This window comes from Anthonomus grandis, chromosome 16, assembly GCF_022605725.1.
Source record: "Anthonomus grandis grandis chromosome 16, icAntGran1.3, whole genome shotgun sequence".
NCBI classification, from domain to species: Eukaryota; Metazoa; Arthropoda; class Insecta; order Coleoptera; family Curculionidae; genus Anthonomus; species Anthonomus grandis.
The window spans coordinates 11,152,507-11,172,846 of NC_065561.1; the positions used below are offsets into that span (position 1 = coordinate 11,152,507).

Consider the following 20,340-nt stretch of genomic DNA (forward strand, 5'->3'; position numbering starts at 1 on the left):
GTATAACTCTAGAACTGCATGCTGAGCGTCAAGATTAGCAACTTATTGATTTACGTGAATACCAACCCTAAATTTAATCATTTTTAGTAGTTAAGTAGAAAGTTGGAATAGTGCCCCTTTAAGTTATGCACATTTTCTATTAATATTTAGTATTCTTATTAAATTTCTAGTATTTTAGTAGTTTTATAAGTCGTGTGCTATTGTTTTATGTAACTGTTTGTTTTTGTATAGCTAAGTTTATTTATTTATTTATAAAAAAAATAACATTCACATTTAAGTTTTTAGTATTAAGGGATCTTTTTTATGTAAAAACGTTTTTATCATAAAATAGAAAAAAATAGCGTTAAGATTACCATCGCACTCACTTGCAAAGAATTTGAGCCACTTTCTTGTAGAATAGAAATTGTCCAAAATTCTATATTTTTAGTTTTAATAGTTATGGTGGAACATTAGCTTACCTGTACTAAATCCTCAGAAGTTCAAAGACAGTACGACAATAAATGAGAATGAATTCTTTTGAGTTTTTATTGTATATACAGGGTGTTTGACGGAGGGTTAGCCAAACTTGGTGGGCAAATATGTAGGCTCAGATAGAAGATATTTTCTTAATAAACTTGTGTTCTAAAAGTTTCGGGTTTTTTTATATCATTAATTTTGTGTTATTTTCAGCATTTTCAAAAAATTATGCCTTTTGACAACTTTAAATTTTTTCAGCATATTTTTCACGTTTTTTTTACATTTGTATTTAGTCTGTAATGTATTCTGAATCTAAAAAAATTAATATCAAGTACAAATAATACCGAAATCATTCGTTTTGAGCTCAAAAAGTTAATACAAGTAGCAAAAAAAGCAAAGGAATAATTTTTTGAAAATCCTGAAAATAACACAAAATCAATGATATCAAAAAACCCGAGAGTTTTAGAACACAAGTTTATTAAGAAAATATCTTCTATCTGAGCCTATCTATATGCCCGCCAAGTTTGGCTAACCCTCCGCCACCCTGTATACATATTTTTTTAATAACATTTCCAGATCTCAGCAGATTAGTATAGGCACTTTTTACAATTAAATCAATATATTTTTTTTTTAAATAGTAAGGGTTCAAAATAGAGAGTTTTTTATTGTTAAAAGTTGGCAGAGTAACCATTTATGTTATGCCTATTTTTTGAAAATACTAATAATAGAAGTTAGTGTTTATAGAGGAGTGTCTTTTTTGTTAATTTCAAAGTATATTCCTGTACTTTCTTATAGTTTAAATTTTTTTTGCATTTTATTCAGAAATTTTTAAATTGCTTTTATCTATTAGAAATAGTGTACAGACACTAAAGAACCTTTTTAATAACAAAAAAAAATTGTGTAAGAATAAAGAAAACACATCTGTCATGTTGTCACATCTTTCCACTAAGAAGAGCAGAATGTGAGTTTAATTCATAATAGAATCTGCATTATTGATTGTTCGGGAAAATAATTTTGTATTTATAATTATTGCCAGATTCTGGCAGAATAAAATATTCACTTTTTAAAACTAAATCCATTTTAATTCTTAGAATGAAGAGTAAGTAGTAAGTAAGTAGGTTAAAATGTAGATTTTTTGTTAAATTTTAGAAGTTTCATATAGATTCATTTAAGTTACGCATATTTTGGGCAATAAAAGTTTTTAAGTATTGGTATTGTAAATAAGAAATTTACTGATATTTAGGATTTATTTAAAAAATACTAATGAAAATGTTTTTGTTATGAACGCTTTAATTCGTGTTTGCTTTCTATTCTCTGCCATTGTATTTATGCAATATTTAGTTGTTTAAAAGTTTCTTTACATTTTATTTCTTATAATAAATAGGGAATTTTTTTTTGAAAAAAGCAAATTTCATGTTAAAATATAAATCATAACGTTAATATCATAGCTACTATACTTAAAAGTGGAGGATGCGAGCTACTTATGCGGTTTTAAAAAAAGTCAAAAATAATTTTCAATCAATTTCCCATATAAAACTTACACCAGATTTAAAAAATTAGATAGAATTATATTTCTAGTATATATAATTATGAGAATATGATAATTAATAGTAGATTAGCCTGTCTGTTACCTGACTAAAGCCCCAGAGTTCCAAAGATAGTGCGAGTATATAAAAAGTTTCTTATCAAGTTTTTTACACCTTTTACGCTAAGTATGGTCAACTTCGTTCAGTTATTTTAGATTGTTGATGCTTTGAGGAAAATAATGAATAAATTGCAATATTTGTATCTAATTAATAATAGATATTATCAAATTAAAGCAGATTAGTATCACTTTTTACAATGCAATAATTCCCATTTGAGTTATGCATTATTTTAAATATTACCATGATACAGAATTTATTGATTTTTGAAACTTATTTTAAAGATATTGTTAAAAATGGTAAGGTTTAAGAGATTAATCGGAGCTTTTTTTCTATTTTTAAGTTGCCTTTTGATTTCTTAGATTTTACTTTAAGTAAAAATTATTGCATTTTGTTTTTAAATATTGCTTTAAATTATAAATACAGTGTACAATGTGTACAAAAATAAAAGGTAATGTAATCAGGTACTTAAAAAATTAACAACTTTTAAGGGAAAGACGGAAAATCAGTTGTCATCACAGCGTCAACGTAATTAAAAAAGAAACACCGTTAGAAAAGCGCCTAGGCAGAAACATCGATAAAAAACAAAATCCGGGAAAAAATTAATTACATTTAGTATGTTTTGTAAAGTAGAGAAAAAAAAACTGGCTATTAACTTCGGCTATAAGTCAGATTAAAACATTTAGATTTTTAGAGAAGATTAATTTGTAATAATTATTGGTATAAACAACTGAAAAAATTTTAAAGCTTTTTCATTAAAGTCTTGATAAATTTTTGATTTTGAGATATTTGCAAATATTATCTCAAAGATTATAATATATCACATGACTAGTTGTATGCCAAATTTTTTAAAAATTAATTTTTTTTCATTTATACAGCAAATACTTTTGATACTCAAACATATTTTTTATTTGTTATTATTGTAATTTTTCCAGCATTTGTAAAACAATAACTTAATTAGACAAAACAGCTGTTTTCTTGTCTTTAAATTTTATAAGCAAAAATTATTTAAGAAAATCAAACTTTACAGTTTATTTAAGCTAAGCTTAAGAAGAGAACTCAATTTATAACAATTTACTTTCACAAGTTGTTGCCCAATCTAATCTTTAAAAATTAAAAAAATATAAATATATAAGAAATAAATCAAACTTACATGAAAATCATCACCATAATAGCAATCGTTATATTCCATAAAATTATCAAAAAGTGCCACTAAACACTAAAAACAAACACTATCACATCCCATCTGTCTTAACTGTTCAAGCTGAAATCTAAACACAATGAAAATCAACTGGGAACTGTTTCTCTAGCCACGCGACGCTAATTTCTAGGCGTCTAATAAATGCGCCGCGACGCCTGTTAACCTGATAAACACTATGACATTCACCAGCAGAAAAGTTCAGTGGAAATGGGCATTTTATCACGTATAATTGCCTGTATTCGTTTATTGTTGATGAAAATAGAGTTTTATTGCTATTATATTAAGCTCCAAGCGTATAGACGTATTTGAAAAATCATTGTGGAAGAAATGCGTCTGTCTTACTACACGATTTTATATTGACTGAAAGTAGAAATGTGACGTTACGTTATCAACGTTAGACAATAATTGCTATTGTATTGATGAATAATATGGTTCAGGAGATAAATCTAAGAATAGACTTTTAAAAAACTTAATAGTAAAAATTTTGAGGGCAAAGTTTAAGTTTTGCTTTAAAAATACATAAATGAGCGTAATTGAAATTTAGTCAGTAATTTGAAAAAGGTTTTTATACATACTTAGTTTTATGCATTGCAAAGCACTTAAATATGTAAATTGTTTAAAGTTAAAATAATCCTCTTTTAAGTTATGCATATTTTTTTAAATTTAATATTTTTGTACAGTTTTTAGTATTTTTAATAATAAAATGAAAAGAAATGTAAGTTTTAGTGCGTTTAAGTATATTTACGTAATTTTTGTAATTTCTAGAAGGGTTTCTTTTCGCAAACAAAATGTACATCTACATAGTATCTATTTACAGATGATTTAGAAGTTAGTTGTATTGAGTTCTTGTGTTATTTGTAAGTTTATGTTTTAACAGTAAATAAAACTGCTTTTTAATCTGGATGAAATAAGGCTAACTCTAAGAGAATAAATTAATCAAAATGATGACAGATGACACAAAAAGTGCTATAAAAACATATTATAAGAAAAAATTGAACACATAAAAGTTTTTCATCAGTTACAAAAATACTATAATATTTTGTTAAAAACTCAGAAAAGAGGAAAAAATCTACATACCTGTATGTATGGTTTAAAGGAAAATTTAATCCAATATACCCAATCTCAAATTATTGAAAAAAAGTTTTAGAAAATTTGCCTAAATAATAATTTGTAGAGTCAACCCTATTTTAACTTAAATTGCGTTCCTTGTGTTACTATATCTTTTACTAGAGTAAATGAAAGTTACACTAAATATTGTATCTAAACAGAAGTTTAATAGTATCCAAGAAACTTGATCAAACAGGATAGTAAATTGGAAGGAAAGCACCCAGAAAATTATTATACATATTACGATAACTGATTGCGTAATCTTATTTGAAGTAAAACAATAAAAAGTTTAAAGAACTAATTATTATAGTAAAAATTATTTAAAATTTAAAACAATCCAAAATCATTAAATATTACTCAAAAACGCTTAAATCGTCAAATGCGATCAAGATCTGCAGATATCACAGCTTCTGCTGTCATATTAAAATTCTGATAATTATCTTTAAAAATTATATTTAAATATTTTTAAAAGCACTGCTATTACCATTTTTTTAATAAAAGACTAGAAGAAAAACAATAAAATTTAAATAAGTAATAAAAGAGATATAAATATATTTTACATCATAATAATGAAGTTTTTGCAATATTTGGTCCAATAATTAAATTTTTATTTATTGGTCCAAAAAAAGAATAAATTTGATAGAAACTCATGCCCGTAGCACTTTTTTTTCCTTTAGAATTTTAGTTAATTAAAAAAATAGAAGCTGTCAATCCTTTACTAATGCACAAAACCTAAATTATTACATCTCAAATTCAAAACTTCAAACTTTGGCCTCAAAATTGACCTCCAAAAAAGAATAATTACACCAATCAAATGTACGATCATTAAAGCAAATTAAAAGTAGTAATAAACTAAAGTTACAAACCTATTTGTTACTAGGTATTTTTTCAAAAATTTCACTTTTTAACTATAATAGTTTGCATATGCATACTTTTAAGGTTTAATTCACAAAATGCACTTAAAAAAAATAACAATGGATAATTTTAATAAAAATGAGTCACCGTAAATAAACCACCTGGCCACGAATTAGAAATCCCGACACACGCAAATAATAAAAGTTTTGTTAGTCGTGCTTTACCGGCGATACACAGAAAGAAGGAATAGCAGAAGCAGCAGCAATAGCAGCATCGGCGTCTTCATAGAGAAGTCACTGACTTGGTGCACTTCATAATACGGCCTTTGCGAAACTGCAGCAAACTGCTCTCTAACAGCCGCACCGAGATGAGGTCGAGGTGTGTATCAACTGAGAATATGCAAGAGCGGCACTGCACCGGCGATTTTTGCAAAGTGGTGCCTTCTGGGGATTTTGTTTTAGTTAATTAGTTATTTAGATAGGAGAGTAAAAAGCTTTTAACAGAAGCGTCAAATAGAGACGTTTGTAAAAGCGAGGAGTGGACTAACAATATTTATCTAGTCCAAGTAATTGATCCGTCGGCATTGGAGATCAATAAATAATACTGTAGATTTTTTTAAATTGAAAAAAGAAGGATTAGAAACCTTCATTTATAATAAGAGTTAAATGAGAAAAAACGTATCTTAGGACGAAGTCTTTTCCACAAAATAATATTTATACATTTCGATGAGAAAACTCATCATTGTTGGACTCAAAAATATTTTTTTATTTAAAGTAGTCTACGATTATCGTGAACGTACGGTCAGCATAAAGGTCAAATTCACAACTAAAAAACCAAAACTACAAGTAAATTTTAAAAATTTTACCATTACTTAGTTTCGCTGATTACAAAAGGTAAAAAGGATCCTGCAGAGCAACAGCGGTTAAGCAGCAAAACTCGAACTACTGTAGACTAGGTTAGTATCTAGATTCTATTAGGAAAGGAAGAGAGAAAGAAAAATTAAATTAATTATAAATTAAAGAAAATATTTTAAAGGAAAAGTCTTAAATTTATGTATGAGAATTAAGGTTCAGGGGACTCTAAGAAATAACCCCCCAGTAGTCGGGTAAGGTTTATCCGGCCTATGAAATTTGAAAAGTAATGCCTCACTCTTACTTTTTGATTGGTAAATACCTCCTTATCTGTCAGTCAAAAATTCGTAGTTCACGGGTCATGAAGGTTAATCCATACTGAAAGAAATCCGGAGATTACAGCAGTTGCATGATGAAATACAAATTAAAAATATTGATTTGAAGAGTACCAGAGAGTGATCCCAATACGGATACTGAGAAACAATAGGAAGAATTCAAGACTGAGCCCAAAATTCCAAAATACTTTCAGGCTAATGAAGAAAATCATCGACTCTTTAATTGTGCAAAAGATAGTACAACCTCCAAAACATACCTTCCCAAAAATGTGTGAACAACAAGAAGTTGTAACATAATTATTTCTGTTGTACCAGGTACAAAAGAAAAGTCCGTCAAGCTCTTACTCCTTTAGAGTGTTAGAGATATTATACTAGTCAAAGTATTCTTGGTACCATTGTTCAAAACAGAAACATATATTTTTTTTTTAAATAAATAATTATGCAGATGAAAGTAAAGCGTAGTCTGCAAATACTCTAAAAATCAAGGCATTATCTTATAAAAAATTTTGGGCTACTAATGGACAAGTAAAGAGGTATTTTAGGCTACTATGACCCACAGGCGATTTGTATTTTTGCTTCGTTGTCTCCATTTTAACGATGAGAATACTAGAAAAAACAGAAGAACTCTAGATAAAGTCGCACCAATTAGAAATGTATTTGATCAGTTTATTCAGAACTGCAAACTTAATTTATATTCCTGGATCTTGCTTGACCTTAGATGAAATGCTCCTTTTCATTCCACGGTCGTTGCGGATTTCGTGCTTATATTCTCAATAAACCAGCCAGGAATATCATTAAAGTTTTTTCGTTGGTGGATAGCAAATATGTTTATACGCTAAATATGGGTATTTTTGTTGAAACTCAACCTTCAGAACCATATTAGCTCAACAATAAAATAACTGACTTTGTAGAGCGAATATGTGAACTAGTATTTGGTAAGTCGCGGAATATAACCATGGATAATTGATTTACAAGTTATCAAATTGTAAAATGGATGCTGGAGCAATACAAGATTACAACTGTTGGAACAATTAAAGTGAGATTCCAGAAGAACTTCTTAATCCTAATAGGCCTGAGTCTTTATCTATGTTTCTTTTCCAGACTCATGACTTTTGTATCATACGTACCGAAAAAAAATAATTTCGTCATAGCATTATCGTCTTTTCACTAGGATGATACAATTGATGAAGATCCGGGAGATGATGTAACCCAAATATTATTACCTTTTATAACATAACAAAATCGGGTTTTAACGCAGTTGATCAAAAGTGTGCTGCGTGTACTATAGCTAGGAACACCAGAAAATGGTCAAGGGCAATTTTTTATAATTTGCTTAACTTTACAGGCCTAAGCTCACATGTCATACATAAATGTATTACCAATGGAAAAGACATAATATATGAGCGAAAATTGTTCTCAAAAGAAATTGATTTAACCCTGGTCAAAGAGAACTTGCTAATAAGGATAGAAGACTATTTATCTATTTAAGTTGTTTTTTATTAATTTAGTAATTCTTTTACACGAGTTTTCAATTCTCTTTTTACTTTGACTGATATAGCACACATTACAGTCAGGATAAAAACATTTTAGTCTATAAACTCCAAATCTGAGAATGAATCTTGTCTTTGGTATTGACAACTTGCTTTGACAAGAAGTTTGAGGTCTTGAAACCGACATTTATTTTTAATTACGATTTCTCTAAAAGCTTTTAGCTACCTGATTTGGTATTTTATCATAAAATACAATACTTTAGCATTCGACTTCTTTAGTGTCTTTACAAATAAGTTTTTTATTTAAGAATTTATTTTAAAATGTGTTAATCTTTTATTGATAGTGTTAGTCGAATATATTTAAATTCTAGCTATCTCATAAATTGTTTCAAGTTCTCTCTGAAAAAAGAGGAATATTTAAAAGTCTGTGAAACAATGAATTCAATGCAGCAAATTGTTGGTTAATAGGATGATGAAAAGAAAAGTTATATACACCATCAGTTGCTGTAGGTTTTCTATAAATCTGGAACTCAAGTGAATTGGTACTTACCGTTTTAATTAATAATTCAAGAGAAAGAATAATGAACCTCTATTTTTTTTTCATGAGTACATTCAATAGAGCTATGAAAAGATTTGACTTTTTTACTACATTTTTTAAGTCATCCTCAGATCGGCTAATGATTATAAATATGTAATCCACGTATCTGTACCAACATCTAATAAACTTCTCAATAGAAAAGCATACCAAGATCTTTTTCTCAAAAAGAGCATAAAAACTTTAAGGAATTAAGACAAACTTGAACTCATAGTCTGACCAGATTTCTGCGCATAAAGCTTTTTGTTAATTAAAAAAAATACATAGCATTCATTCTTTCTCCAAGAGACCACGTAAAAGAAAATGCTTGTTTTTTAATATCTATTAAAGAGGAAATTTCCAACATAATATGGGTAAGTAAATTGGAATTTTAAAAAGAGTAATTCATAGACATAGGATAAACAATCTTAAGGAGGAATACTAGAAAAAATGTTTTTCCACGTATCTTTTGAAAAAGAGGACTTAAAAGGTTATTTATTTATAAGCCTGCATTACCCGATCTGCACACATTGGCGCCCAACAATTATTTATCTCCAGGCCGTCACTCTGGCTGTAAAAAAATTATAATAAATGAGGAGATAACGATTTACTAATAATCAATTTCATGTTGTACAAAAATGCACTGCACTTATAAAGGAGCAATTTGTCTGTGTTATCTCTGTCTTAGAATAATAATATTACCTATATTATTATCGGATGTTAAAAGAAAATAGTAAATGATTTTGTGCAGGTGTGCTAAACTTTAAGGGAGAATAGGTCGTAAGTTAATTAATTATCCTCTTTGTGAATTTTTTCTTAATTAAAAACTTGTTTCGTTTTGATAACATCAACATTTTTGCTGCATTTAAGAAATATTTTTGTTTTGCTGAATTCTTTGGTTATTTTAACTCCTAATTTTACTCCCTCTTTTTCTAGATCAAGCTAAAGGGAATCAAGAGATGAGTGAGTTAGTTTTAGAAGAGTTTTTCTTAAGCCTGCATCCTATTAGCTTGCATATATTTTTCGCATCGATTCTAGATCATATGTAACACAGCCAATACTCTTTGGCCATCTGCAAAAAGTAAAATATGCAGGAAGCTTTCATTTATATCTTGTACTATGCCTGTCCTATCCTATGCATGTTCCATGTATTTTGTGCTATCCTGTCCTATATATGTCGTTGAGATAAATTTTGAAGAAGGTTGGCGATAAGCAATGGCTCAGAGATCTTTTTCCGGTTTTAACATTCGATAGTCTCGTACCAACATTTGTTCTCGTCTTCAAACCCTTATACAACAATATCATTCTCTTGACTTCCTACGAAGGAATTATGGAGAATCAAGGTTGCAAAGAGTTATAAACAATGTAATACGGCAGAAAATTGTAGCGAAAATATCTATAACAAAGGAAATGCAGAGACGACGACTTAAATGGTATGGACACCTAAAACGCATGGAAAATGATAAATGACCTAAAAAGACGGAAAGGATGGAGGACGGAATCACTGTCCTTTATTTTTCTTTAACCTGTTATAGATGCATGTATTTCCAGTATAAAAATCTTAGTTAAGCTAAAAGTATAAGGTAACTTTAAATTAATGAAGTAATTAACTAAAAGGCTGAAGAAATTTAAATAGTTCAACTTACATTATTTTAAATGTCCTAACTGTTCACAGTTGAGGTTTAAATATATCTGCCAGACACCAGCTAAAAACTGCTACGATAAATTAAAAAAAAAAGATTGATATTAATTAAAAATTATAAATAATGATTCTAAATTAATTCAAATTGGTTAATTACGCATATTTAGTAAAAAACTATAGTAGACATCAAATTAAAAATTTGTAATATAGCTAATTATTTGTGATGTTATTCCATTTCTGTAATTACTGGTTATATATGTGAGAAATTACGTTGTAATAATAAACAAATTTCTCGGGTTTCAGTTGTTTTTACCATTTTACCAGTAATTACTTTGTACCGAGCAAATACTTTATACCTTTACACAAATATGTATTTGCTTACTAAAAGCATAATAGTAACACGCCAAAGTATTTTACAAAAGTAACAAATAAAGTATAACATAAATTATACTAAATGTTAATGTAAATAAATAAGTAATAAATTAGATAATATGAATATAATAAGCCCTTAAAAAATTTAGAGTATTTTTTAACTAAAAATTAATAGAAAATAAAAAGAGAATTAAAGCGCTGGAAATTAAATAATGTAATACCTAATTCACCCATTATTTACTTACAATATGAGGTGTAATAAATTATTGTTTTTGACAAAATATATTTAAACACTTTTTATAATTTAAATGCTATTCTGACAAATTTACATAATTATTATATTACTTTTTTATTACTTATTAAATTAATTAGTTTGTGATCAATTTGCATATTTTCTTTTAAAGCTGAGCCTAAGCATTCTGATACTTGATAAGAAATTTAATTTTCTTTTGTTAATTAATACTTACGTACGTACGATATGTTTTATCTTACTAAATACAGCATTTAATTGAAATATTTTTGGATATTGGAAAGAATTCATTTGATGACATTCATTAGTATTGTGGTCCATAGATCTTCTTCATATTTAGGAAGCTGGCATACATTTTTAATTTCAGATATACAAACATAAAATAGAGAAACAGATCAAGGAGTCTTGCGGGCCATTCGATAGCTCCTTTTCTCTCAATTCTCTATCAAGTAAGTGTTCCAGAAAAATTTTTAGAATTTTATTGCACCATGACAAGTAGCTCAAATTTGAAATATCGTAGTGCCATTTAATATAGAACTTAATGCCCTTTAAAGAAAATGTATAACCAATTCATCTGAGAGAATGAAGGTAAAAGCCGTCCCCGCTAAAGACGTGAAGGTATAGTGATTATGTATAAATATGCGCTTTTAAGAATATTTATTAGTTACGTTTTATTATTTTTTTCTTGTTTAATTTTAGTTAATTTTTATATGTTTATTGTTGTTTGGTAATTTCAACTCTAGCAATTTCAGCTCAATAGAGAATTTCAACTCTGACCATCCTTTTTAATATTGTTATTCATTTTACAGATATCTTATGAGACGTGTTATGTTATAAACACTAACATTGGATAGAAGGAAATGTAGGGAATCACTCCTAACTATGACGGTAACGCCAAAAATTGTTTCAAATTTTTATTAAATAAAAAATTAGTTCCCTTAGTGCTTATGGATGTTCTAAAAGTGTCGACAAAAGTTAATGAATCCTCTCAGTACCATTATGATGTTCAAAAGATTTAAGGGAGAAGCTGCATTCCTTTAGAATGTTTGAGGAACAGAATGGTAGTGAGGCCATTTATTCATTTAGGAAATATTTCAAGATAAGTTAAGAAGTATTGTCGAACTATTTTGGATAGGTGCAGATTTAGAAGATCATGAATGGGAAAAAACTTGGTTAAATATACAGTTGGGACTTAAAGAAATGACAAATAAGGCATTAGGGGTGGAAACAACTGAATTTCTCATGGTGCAATGCATATAGGGACAAATCGCATTTTTGCCTGACGATATGCTGGAGGATATTAAAATTGTTGGAATGGTTGGAACCTTTGGTGTGCTATTCAAATCAAAAAACAGTTTTATCACTAACTTAATTTCTATATTTTATTCTTAGTACGTATTTTGCTAACAATGTTAGCATCTTTGGGTGAAGATTAAAATTATTTTTGAGGTGTTAAAAAATTTGTGTTGCAGTAGAATAATTACACAATTTATAAGACACGTCATAAGGAACAATTTGACGTATAGTGACGTGTTAAGGGTGATCCAAAAATGTATTATCTTTTATTGAAAGAGTTAAAGAATGGGCTCATTCAAAGTATATTATATGCATATTCATATTATGTTCTATGGATATTATATTTTACAGGTGAAGCTATATTTTGGCTGAGACATGTAAAACCTTCACTTAGAGATTAGGATTCTTGGGTACAAAAATTAAAAAGTAACTTTGAGGACTCATATTTTGAGGAAGAAATTTGGAATCAAATTAAGAAGATATTTATATTATAGGCTTACATTTAAATTCCTCTTCTAGACAAGTTCCAGAAATTAAAGACCATTATCCCATTGGTAAGCCAATAAATAAAAAGTATAAAGCAAATCGGAAACTTTTTAATTCCACAAAACAAAAAAAATTCAATAAGAAAAATTGCTTTAAAGAGAATTACAAATTTAAATATAATTCTAAAAATAAAATATTCAAAGAAGAGAAGACAGACAATTTTTTATGAAAATATTAATTGTTGGAAGTGTGGTGGTACAAATCAGATTTTTAAGAATTGTAGATGGACATAGGAAACGGATATCTAAGAGTCAGAAAACTGACCTAAGACCTCCTGATCACTCTAAAAAGATCGGTAAAAATAATTTAAAGTTCTCTGTTAGTAATCCAATAAAAACACTAACATTTTTAATCCTAACACTTTACCTTTATTTTTACTAAAAATATTGTAATATGGCTCTATAGTAAAGCAAATATTTCATTTTCTTTTTTTAAATTATTAATACTAAATTTAATCTTTCTACTCAAAGTGTTTTACTGCAAATGGTGCAGAGCCATTTGTTCAACAAGGTTAAGTAAGTCTTCTCATAGTCATGAATAATAGAGTTCAAATTCTAACTTGTTATGTTGTTCCATTTTTATCACGTTCATTCATCTTTGGTGGTAACATCTGTCAAATGTGTAAAATAATTATTGACTTTAAAAATGATAAATGGAGTATGTGGTGTAATGCTATGAACACTGGTGTAAACAAATGGATTGTTTCCAATACACCAGTGTTCTCTTAAAAATTTACCAGAAAATCAGAAATTGCAAGCAAAGAGCTTATTAAATTCATTTGAAAAACTAAATAGTGTAAGTAGATTGAGTCTCCTTAATAAAATAATAGTGAGTATACATACTGGCGATGCTAAACCTAAATCTAAGACAATATTTGATGAGCTCTTACATGCTAAAAATATAAGATGCTCCTTAAATGCTCCTCCTACTACTGCAGATAACTTCCAAAAGTTGCAATTTAAATTGAAAAGATCATTCAAATTATCTGAGGTTTTTAAGAATGATCGATACGAAATCAGAGACACTCCAGGGATGATCAGGTCATGAGTTCCGTACTTGAAGAGTGGTTGGAATAGATTATACTGTTATATTTTGAGCATCACTTCTACCAACTAGCAAAAATGCACTAACAAATACAAATCAAAAGGAACCGGAAGTATATCATGATTAATGTAAGTACTCAATTGCAATGAAAAAACCTTCAACTTATTACTTTTCAAAATCACGATATAAATTATACATGAATGCAACATAGCTATCATTAGAAAACCCAATAACTGTACATTTTAATATACACCTAATATATTAATATAATTGTTTTTCCTAAAGCATTTACCTCTTCAAGCATATGTTTATTCTGCTATTACGTGCATAATTTAAAAGGATATTATAATTATTTGTTCTATTGTAACAGTGATGAGATTTTTAGAATAGCTTTAGGAGTAATTTTAGTTTTTGTTACTTTGCTTAATAAAGCTTCAAGAATGTTGTATAAACCTCTACAATAACACCAATATTAAATATAGTCATGGGATTTCAAACTAATTTTATTATATCGCCAGTAGCTTGGGTTGCTCTTATTTTACGCTTTTATTATAGGAAAATTATAGATAGCACTCTTAGAATGGTGATGCCAAAAATTGTTTCAAATTTGTATTGAAAAAAATCACATCACGCAAATAGAAACGCGTAACGCAGTCACCCAAAACTCTTGAGTTTCCTTAGTGCCTATGGATATTCCAAAAGAGAGACAAAAGTTTATATAGTCCTGAATTGTTGCAGTATCTGTTGAGAATATTCAAGAGAAAAGTTTCACCTCTTCTAGAATATCTAAGAAGTAGAATGGTAGTATGGCTGTTTGTTCATTAAGTCTAGCAATAGTTTAAATAGGATAAGCTAAGAGGTATAATCGGACCATTTTAGGTTCTTGTCAACCATGAGTGCAGACTTATAAGATTAAAAATTAGACAAAACTTTGTTGAAAATACAGTTAGGACTTAATGAAACGACAAACAAGGCATTGGTGACAGAAGCAAGTAAATTTCTTAGGGTATAACGCGTATAGATTCCATGTTTGCCCAAAAATATTGTGGAGAATATTAATATATTAAAAAAGGTCTTTGATAATTGTTTAATTTATATTCCTATGGATATCGGAAAACTGCATCATTAATAGCGTAGACTATTCAGGGCGTAAAAGATTCTTGGGAATAATACGATACGAAGTCAAAGACATTCCGGGATTGACCAGGTCATGGGATACATATTTGGAAATGACTGAAATAGACAATATTACCCTACTAATTAAAAAGTGGTGCTTAAAATTAGGCAAAAGTAGTTATCTGAAATGCTGGAAACTCATTAGTTCATTTCAAAGATAAGTTGAGAAATTCATACTGGATACTTGTTGAGTTAGGCTGTAGAGTAGGCTAAACCATGAATACTAAAATATAGTAGATAGTAGTTAAACATACTTAAGGAATCGGGTTGTGAGTCCTAGCATTTTGGGTTGGTTCTGATTGCCCTTAGGATTACTTGCGTGCATTTCCATTTTCAAGGAACTAGATGATATATAGTGAGGTATCATATATTATATGTCTTAATGTTGAGCATTTCTATTTGCCTTTGATCCATTTCGGCTTTATTTTATATAATTTTTATAACCGTGTAATTTTTCACTATTCTTATACCGCGTATTCCTGAATATTATTTTCCTTGGCCCTAATGTATTGATCTATAACTATAGAGTTAATTTGATGTATTAAGTATATTATATTTTTACGAGGTGTAGGTCAAGTTGAACGAGATTTGCCAGCAACATTGGTCTTTGTATTCATAATTTTATAATTTCTTAGATGACAGTTATTTCTTAGATAATTTTGTCGAGTGTGAATTCTAAGGTATTAACTATTATATTGTCAAGAAGCATAAGTTTATTTAATCTTACAGCATATTATGTTTTATACTTTCATGTATTAATACAAATATTTTAATTTTATATTTATTATAGTACATCGTATTTTATTATTAATATTTTAATTCAGAATTATCAAAAGACGCTACTAATGACTGCCTCAAATTTTCAATTAAAGACCATACCATAGAAAGAATGGAAACTAAGAACAGCAAAAAATATGATTTTATTAAAATAAGTCATAGTAATTACAAGTTAATAAATACAACATATAATATTCGAAATAAAAAAAAAGTCTACTTAGACAAATGTCGAAAACAAAAACGCCTTTACTAGCTACTGTAAAATATAAAACATTTCTTATTTTACACCTCAACCTAAAGCAGTGTTTAAACTTTAATTTTTAGACACAAAGTAAGAACTAAATTGCTCATAATAACCTTCGTGACTATCCGATTACCACCCGTCAGCAGTATTTAGGTCAGAGGTAAACAAATACTTAAGCTTATTACGTGCTCGTTTATTGTCGCATATTTATATGTCTTTGATGGAATTAAATCAGTTTTAACTACTTACTAACGAGCTTGTTACGACAGTTTCGATTTAAATATCACTTACAGACTCTCTTTTTTTGATAAGCTTAAGGCAAACTAAATAGTTCAAAGAACATTTTACCATCATAAAAGGCTCTCACAGTCGGCTTGTTTGCTCTCTCGACACAAATCTCTCGAGATTTAAAAAATATCTAATCTGCAAATCTCGTAGTACAGTTAGTACCTTAAAGGCACGCGAGTAACAGAGATAACGTTTAAAATCGATTTCAACACCTGGTAAATTTGATAAGAATATTAGATCGGTTAGTAGCATTTAATATAGGTGCACTTTGTTGAGGTTAGTTTACACACAAAATGGAAAATTCCCTTACCAATTCAACTTCAATAGTAGACTCAACTTTTCGATCGACTGGTTCATATAGCACCTCAATTGTTTCAATTTCCACGATCCTTCTATTTTCCGCCTCATCTCCTTTATCTTTATTTTCCAAATGCTTTTCATTATCATTTTCATCTTTCATGTTATCTCTCTCATCATTTGTTTCTTTACTGTCCTCGGGTTTTTCAGGATTATCATCACTTAAAGAAGGTGATATATCATACGTAGATGTTTTATGAGGCTCTTCTACATTAGGCTGTGAAGTAGGAGTTTCAGGTGCATCGTCATTATTACAACGTTTGATTTGGCTTTGCCGAAAAAGACGCCAACTGGTGTCCGTGTAGCGTTGAGCAGCTTCCTGGAAATAAATCGTAAAGAAAAATTTTAATAACATTTAATTTTTGATTTTGAAATCATAATTAAATCCAGCTCACGTACTGGCATAAACCACTTCGCGACAAACAAATAAATAACAAAACAATGGCCGCCATCTGTTTCAATTTCAATAGGAGTAGATCCGCGGCATGCATTTCATTGTCCTCTTGACTGGGTCAAGTCGCTAGCAATTACCAAGATTCATTCCACTTATCTCCAAAGTGCCTTATGATAAAATTTCACCGAAGCAGAGCCGAAAAAATTGAATTGCTTATGATACGGACTAGATTTCGACATGAAGGTTGAATAGGTCAATAGAAAATTAATATTTGTAAAAAATAGGATTTATTGGGGTCTGGAAAATTACTTAAATAAAAGGATGAAATTTTAAGGCTCAGTATTTAAAATAAGCGAAGAAAGACAGAAATAAAAGAAGAATTTAGTAGTCATAAGTTATAAAATATCTAGACATGAAAAGAAAATAAAATCATAAATGATTTAGCATTCAAATCGAAGCTGAGAGAGATAAACATACAGTTCAAATGTACAGAAAGTTGCAGTTTAAGGAGTTTATTTATATATATTGGCTCATTAGGTTATATTGGCAATCTAAAGTAATAAATAAGGCATTTTAGAAAATTTAAATATATCAGTTTATTATGATATTGTAATACATTGTGAATGTTTTCTCAAGTCGTTAATTCACTACTGGTTTGACATTTAAAGATCATAGATTTTAAACTGTTTACTAGAAAAAAAATGAAAATAAAATATAATAAACAGGTATAGTTTTTAGTAAATTAAAAGTGACAAATTTCTGTTGCTTCAAATTTACTACTTGTAAAAATATATTTTCATTTGTTTACTATTCTTTTCTATTCATGATGAATGATTCTTTGTTTGTTGATTAAGCCTTTTTTAATGAAAGGAGTTTCGGATCACTGTTTGAATTATTGTCATTTTAAAAAATATTTCTATATCTAAAAACTTTTGTTTTAATTGTTGTCATATCTTGAGCATCACTTTTACTAACTAGCAAAAATGCACTAACAAATACGAATCAAAAGACACCAGAAGTATATCATGATTAATGTAAGTTCTCAATTGAATTGAAAAAACATACAACTTAATACTTTCCAAGATCACGATATAAATTATACATGAATGCAATATAGCTAACCTTAGAAAACCATATAACTGTACATTTTAATATACACCTAATGTGTTAATATAATTGTTTTTCTTAAAACATTTACTTTTTCATGCATATATTTTTGTGCTGTTACGTGCATAATTTAAAAGGATATTATAATTATGTGTTCTATTGTAACAAGGATGCTTTTAGAATCGCTATGGGAGTGATTTTAGTTTTTGTTGCTTTGCTTAATAAAGCTTCAAAAATGTTGTATAAACATCTATAATAACACCAAAATTAAATATAGTCATGGAATTTCAAACTAATTTTATTTTATTTTTTTATACTTCTACACATATGAATCCAAAATTATTAATATTCTTCTTGTTTTCCATTTTAGATGTATATTATGCGTTATACTTTTAAAGCATTTGGCTATAATTTTTGTATAAGCAATAGCACCATAAAATTCCTAGCAAGCGAATGAATTAGAATTACTTAAAACTAGTTATATAAGAGTTAGCTTTAGCTTAGTTGTTTAGTTGCTTTTTAGAAAATGCATAGATTTTTTTTGTCAGTTTTTGGCCACGGTAACAAATGAAATTAGTTAAAAATCCGTGATTTATTTAGTTTTAAAAGTAATTTCGATTTCATTTTAGATTATCTGGGAGATTTCCAAGAAGCAACTATCTTAGCTATAGTTTTTTCAATCACATATATTTTTCTAAAGTTTTTATTATTAATTACATATTTCGATTTGTGTAGCTTAAATTGATAGCCAACAATACAATAATCTAGTTGCAATGGATCACAAGCTGTGGCTTACTTTTCCAAATATATAGTAAAATGTTTAATTATATTTATAAATACTATTATTAATATATCTAGAGCATATCTTATACGAAATTAGTAGAAATGAACTAAAAAATAAGAATCAAACGTAACTGGAAATATGTTATGATTAATATGAGCATTTCTTTTAAATAAAAATGTTACAACAGAACCGTTAATGTACATAATAATAAATTTTTACGAACTACTTAAATAATTTTAACTGACCTTGTAAAATATTTTCGAACGTTACTTAATTAACAAAAAACCGTAAAGTAATTATATAACTTTTAATGTTAATATACTACCATAGTTATTTTATCTTAAACCTTTACTTTTTCACATAATATTTCTGCTGTTATGTGTGCATAACTTAAAAGCACATTATATTCATGTGTTTACTAATTCAAAAGTCACGCTATTATTATTAACGATGAAAGGGATTTTAATTTTCTTAATTTTGGCATTGATATAGCTCTAAAATTATTGTATAAACATCTATTTTAACAGGAATATGTGGTAGAGTCATGCTATTTTGACCTAGTTTAATTTTTTTATATATTCTTTTTCGCTAACCAATATTTATCCATTATCAGATATAATAGGCCTTCTCATGTCCCCTGATCTCCTGCTAATATTATTAATTGTCCTCCTGCCACCATTCTAACGTCATCTATCCATCTCTTTTTTGGTCGTTCCATATTTTTTGTGTTTTCTATGTCCATCTTTCTAGGTCCTGTTTTGCTACATAAACAAGCTACCCTTTTCACAGCATCCGTTGCTTCGAAAATATGAAATGATTAGATAGCTCTATCACGTATTTGTTTATTTCGTATTTTGTTCCTTAAGGTGACTCTCAGCATTTTTCTCAACCTGACTCTCTGTGCGACTTTTATTGCTTAGCACCTCTTCGGGTAACGGCCGTATTTTGCAGGTCATAGGTGAGAACCTGCAGAATACATTTTTATTTTAAAAAATAAATGCAAATGGGTAAAAATAATGCAAAGTGAAGGATCCTGCACTTAAATTTCACAGTTTAGTTTTCTTTGCCCAACTTGATTTTATATCCTATGTATATGTAATATTCAACATTTTCTATTGTAAAGTTGTCTATAGTGATGTTATATTAATTTTTGATAATTAATTTAGCTGTGTTTAGGTCAAATTTTTGGCTGATTTTCTTGGATTGTTTACTCAGTTTATTTAGTATGTTAAGTTTCTAAATATTGTTTATTAAGACTATATCATCTGCAAATGTGAGGTGATTTAGGTATGTTTCATCAATGTTTAGGCCCTTATGTATTTATATTTAAGCTATTTAAAAACATTCTTTATTACTGGAGTAAATAACTTGGGAGAGACGGTATCTCTTTGTTGTACTTTTTTGCCAAGTTACTCTTTGGTTTCCCAGCCTTTTTTGTGCCATGCCCCACCTTTCATCTTTCTAAGAACATCTTTCTAATGTTCTTATGCCCCCCGTATATAACATACATAATTTTTATTATTACAAAATTGAATTGTTCACTTTAGAAAT

General features: G+C 28.4%; 1 protein-coding gene across 7 annotated transcripts in view; it reads right to left on the reverse strand.

The window, feature by feature from the left end:
* LOC126745591 (tensin-1) overlaps nt 1-20,340 on the reverse strand; it is a 572,168-nt gene that overhangs the window by 208,803 nt on the left and 343,025 nt on the right. For 5 of the 7 annotated variants that reach the window (XM_050453497.1, XM_050453499.1, XM_050453498.1 and 2 more), the window contains one exon: nt 16,458-16,823. The exons of 1 other annotated variant lie outside the window; for it this stretch is intronic. In XM_050453497.1, coding sequence (XP_050309454.1) covers nt 16,458-16,823 — 366 coding nt within the window. Of the gene's footprint in view, nt 1-3,252; nt 3,631-16,457; nt 16,824-20,340 lie in introns of those variants that run through there. One more of the 7 variants, XM_050453505.1, reaches the window with a different exon arrangement.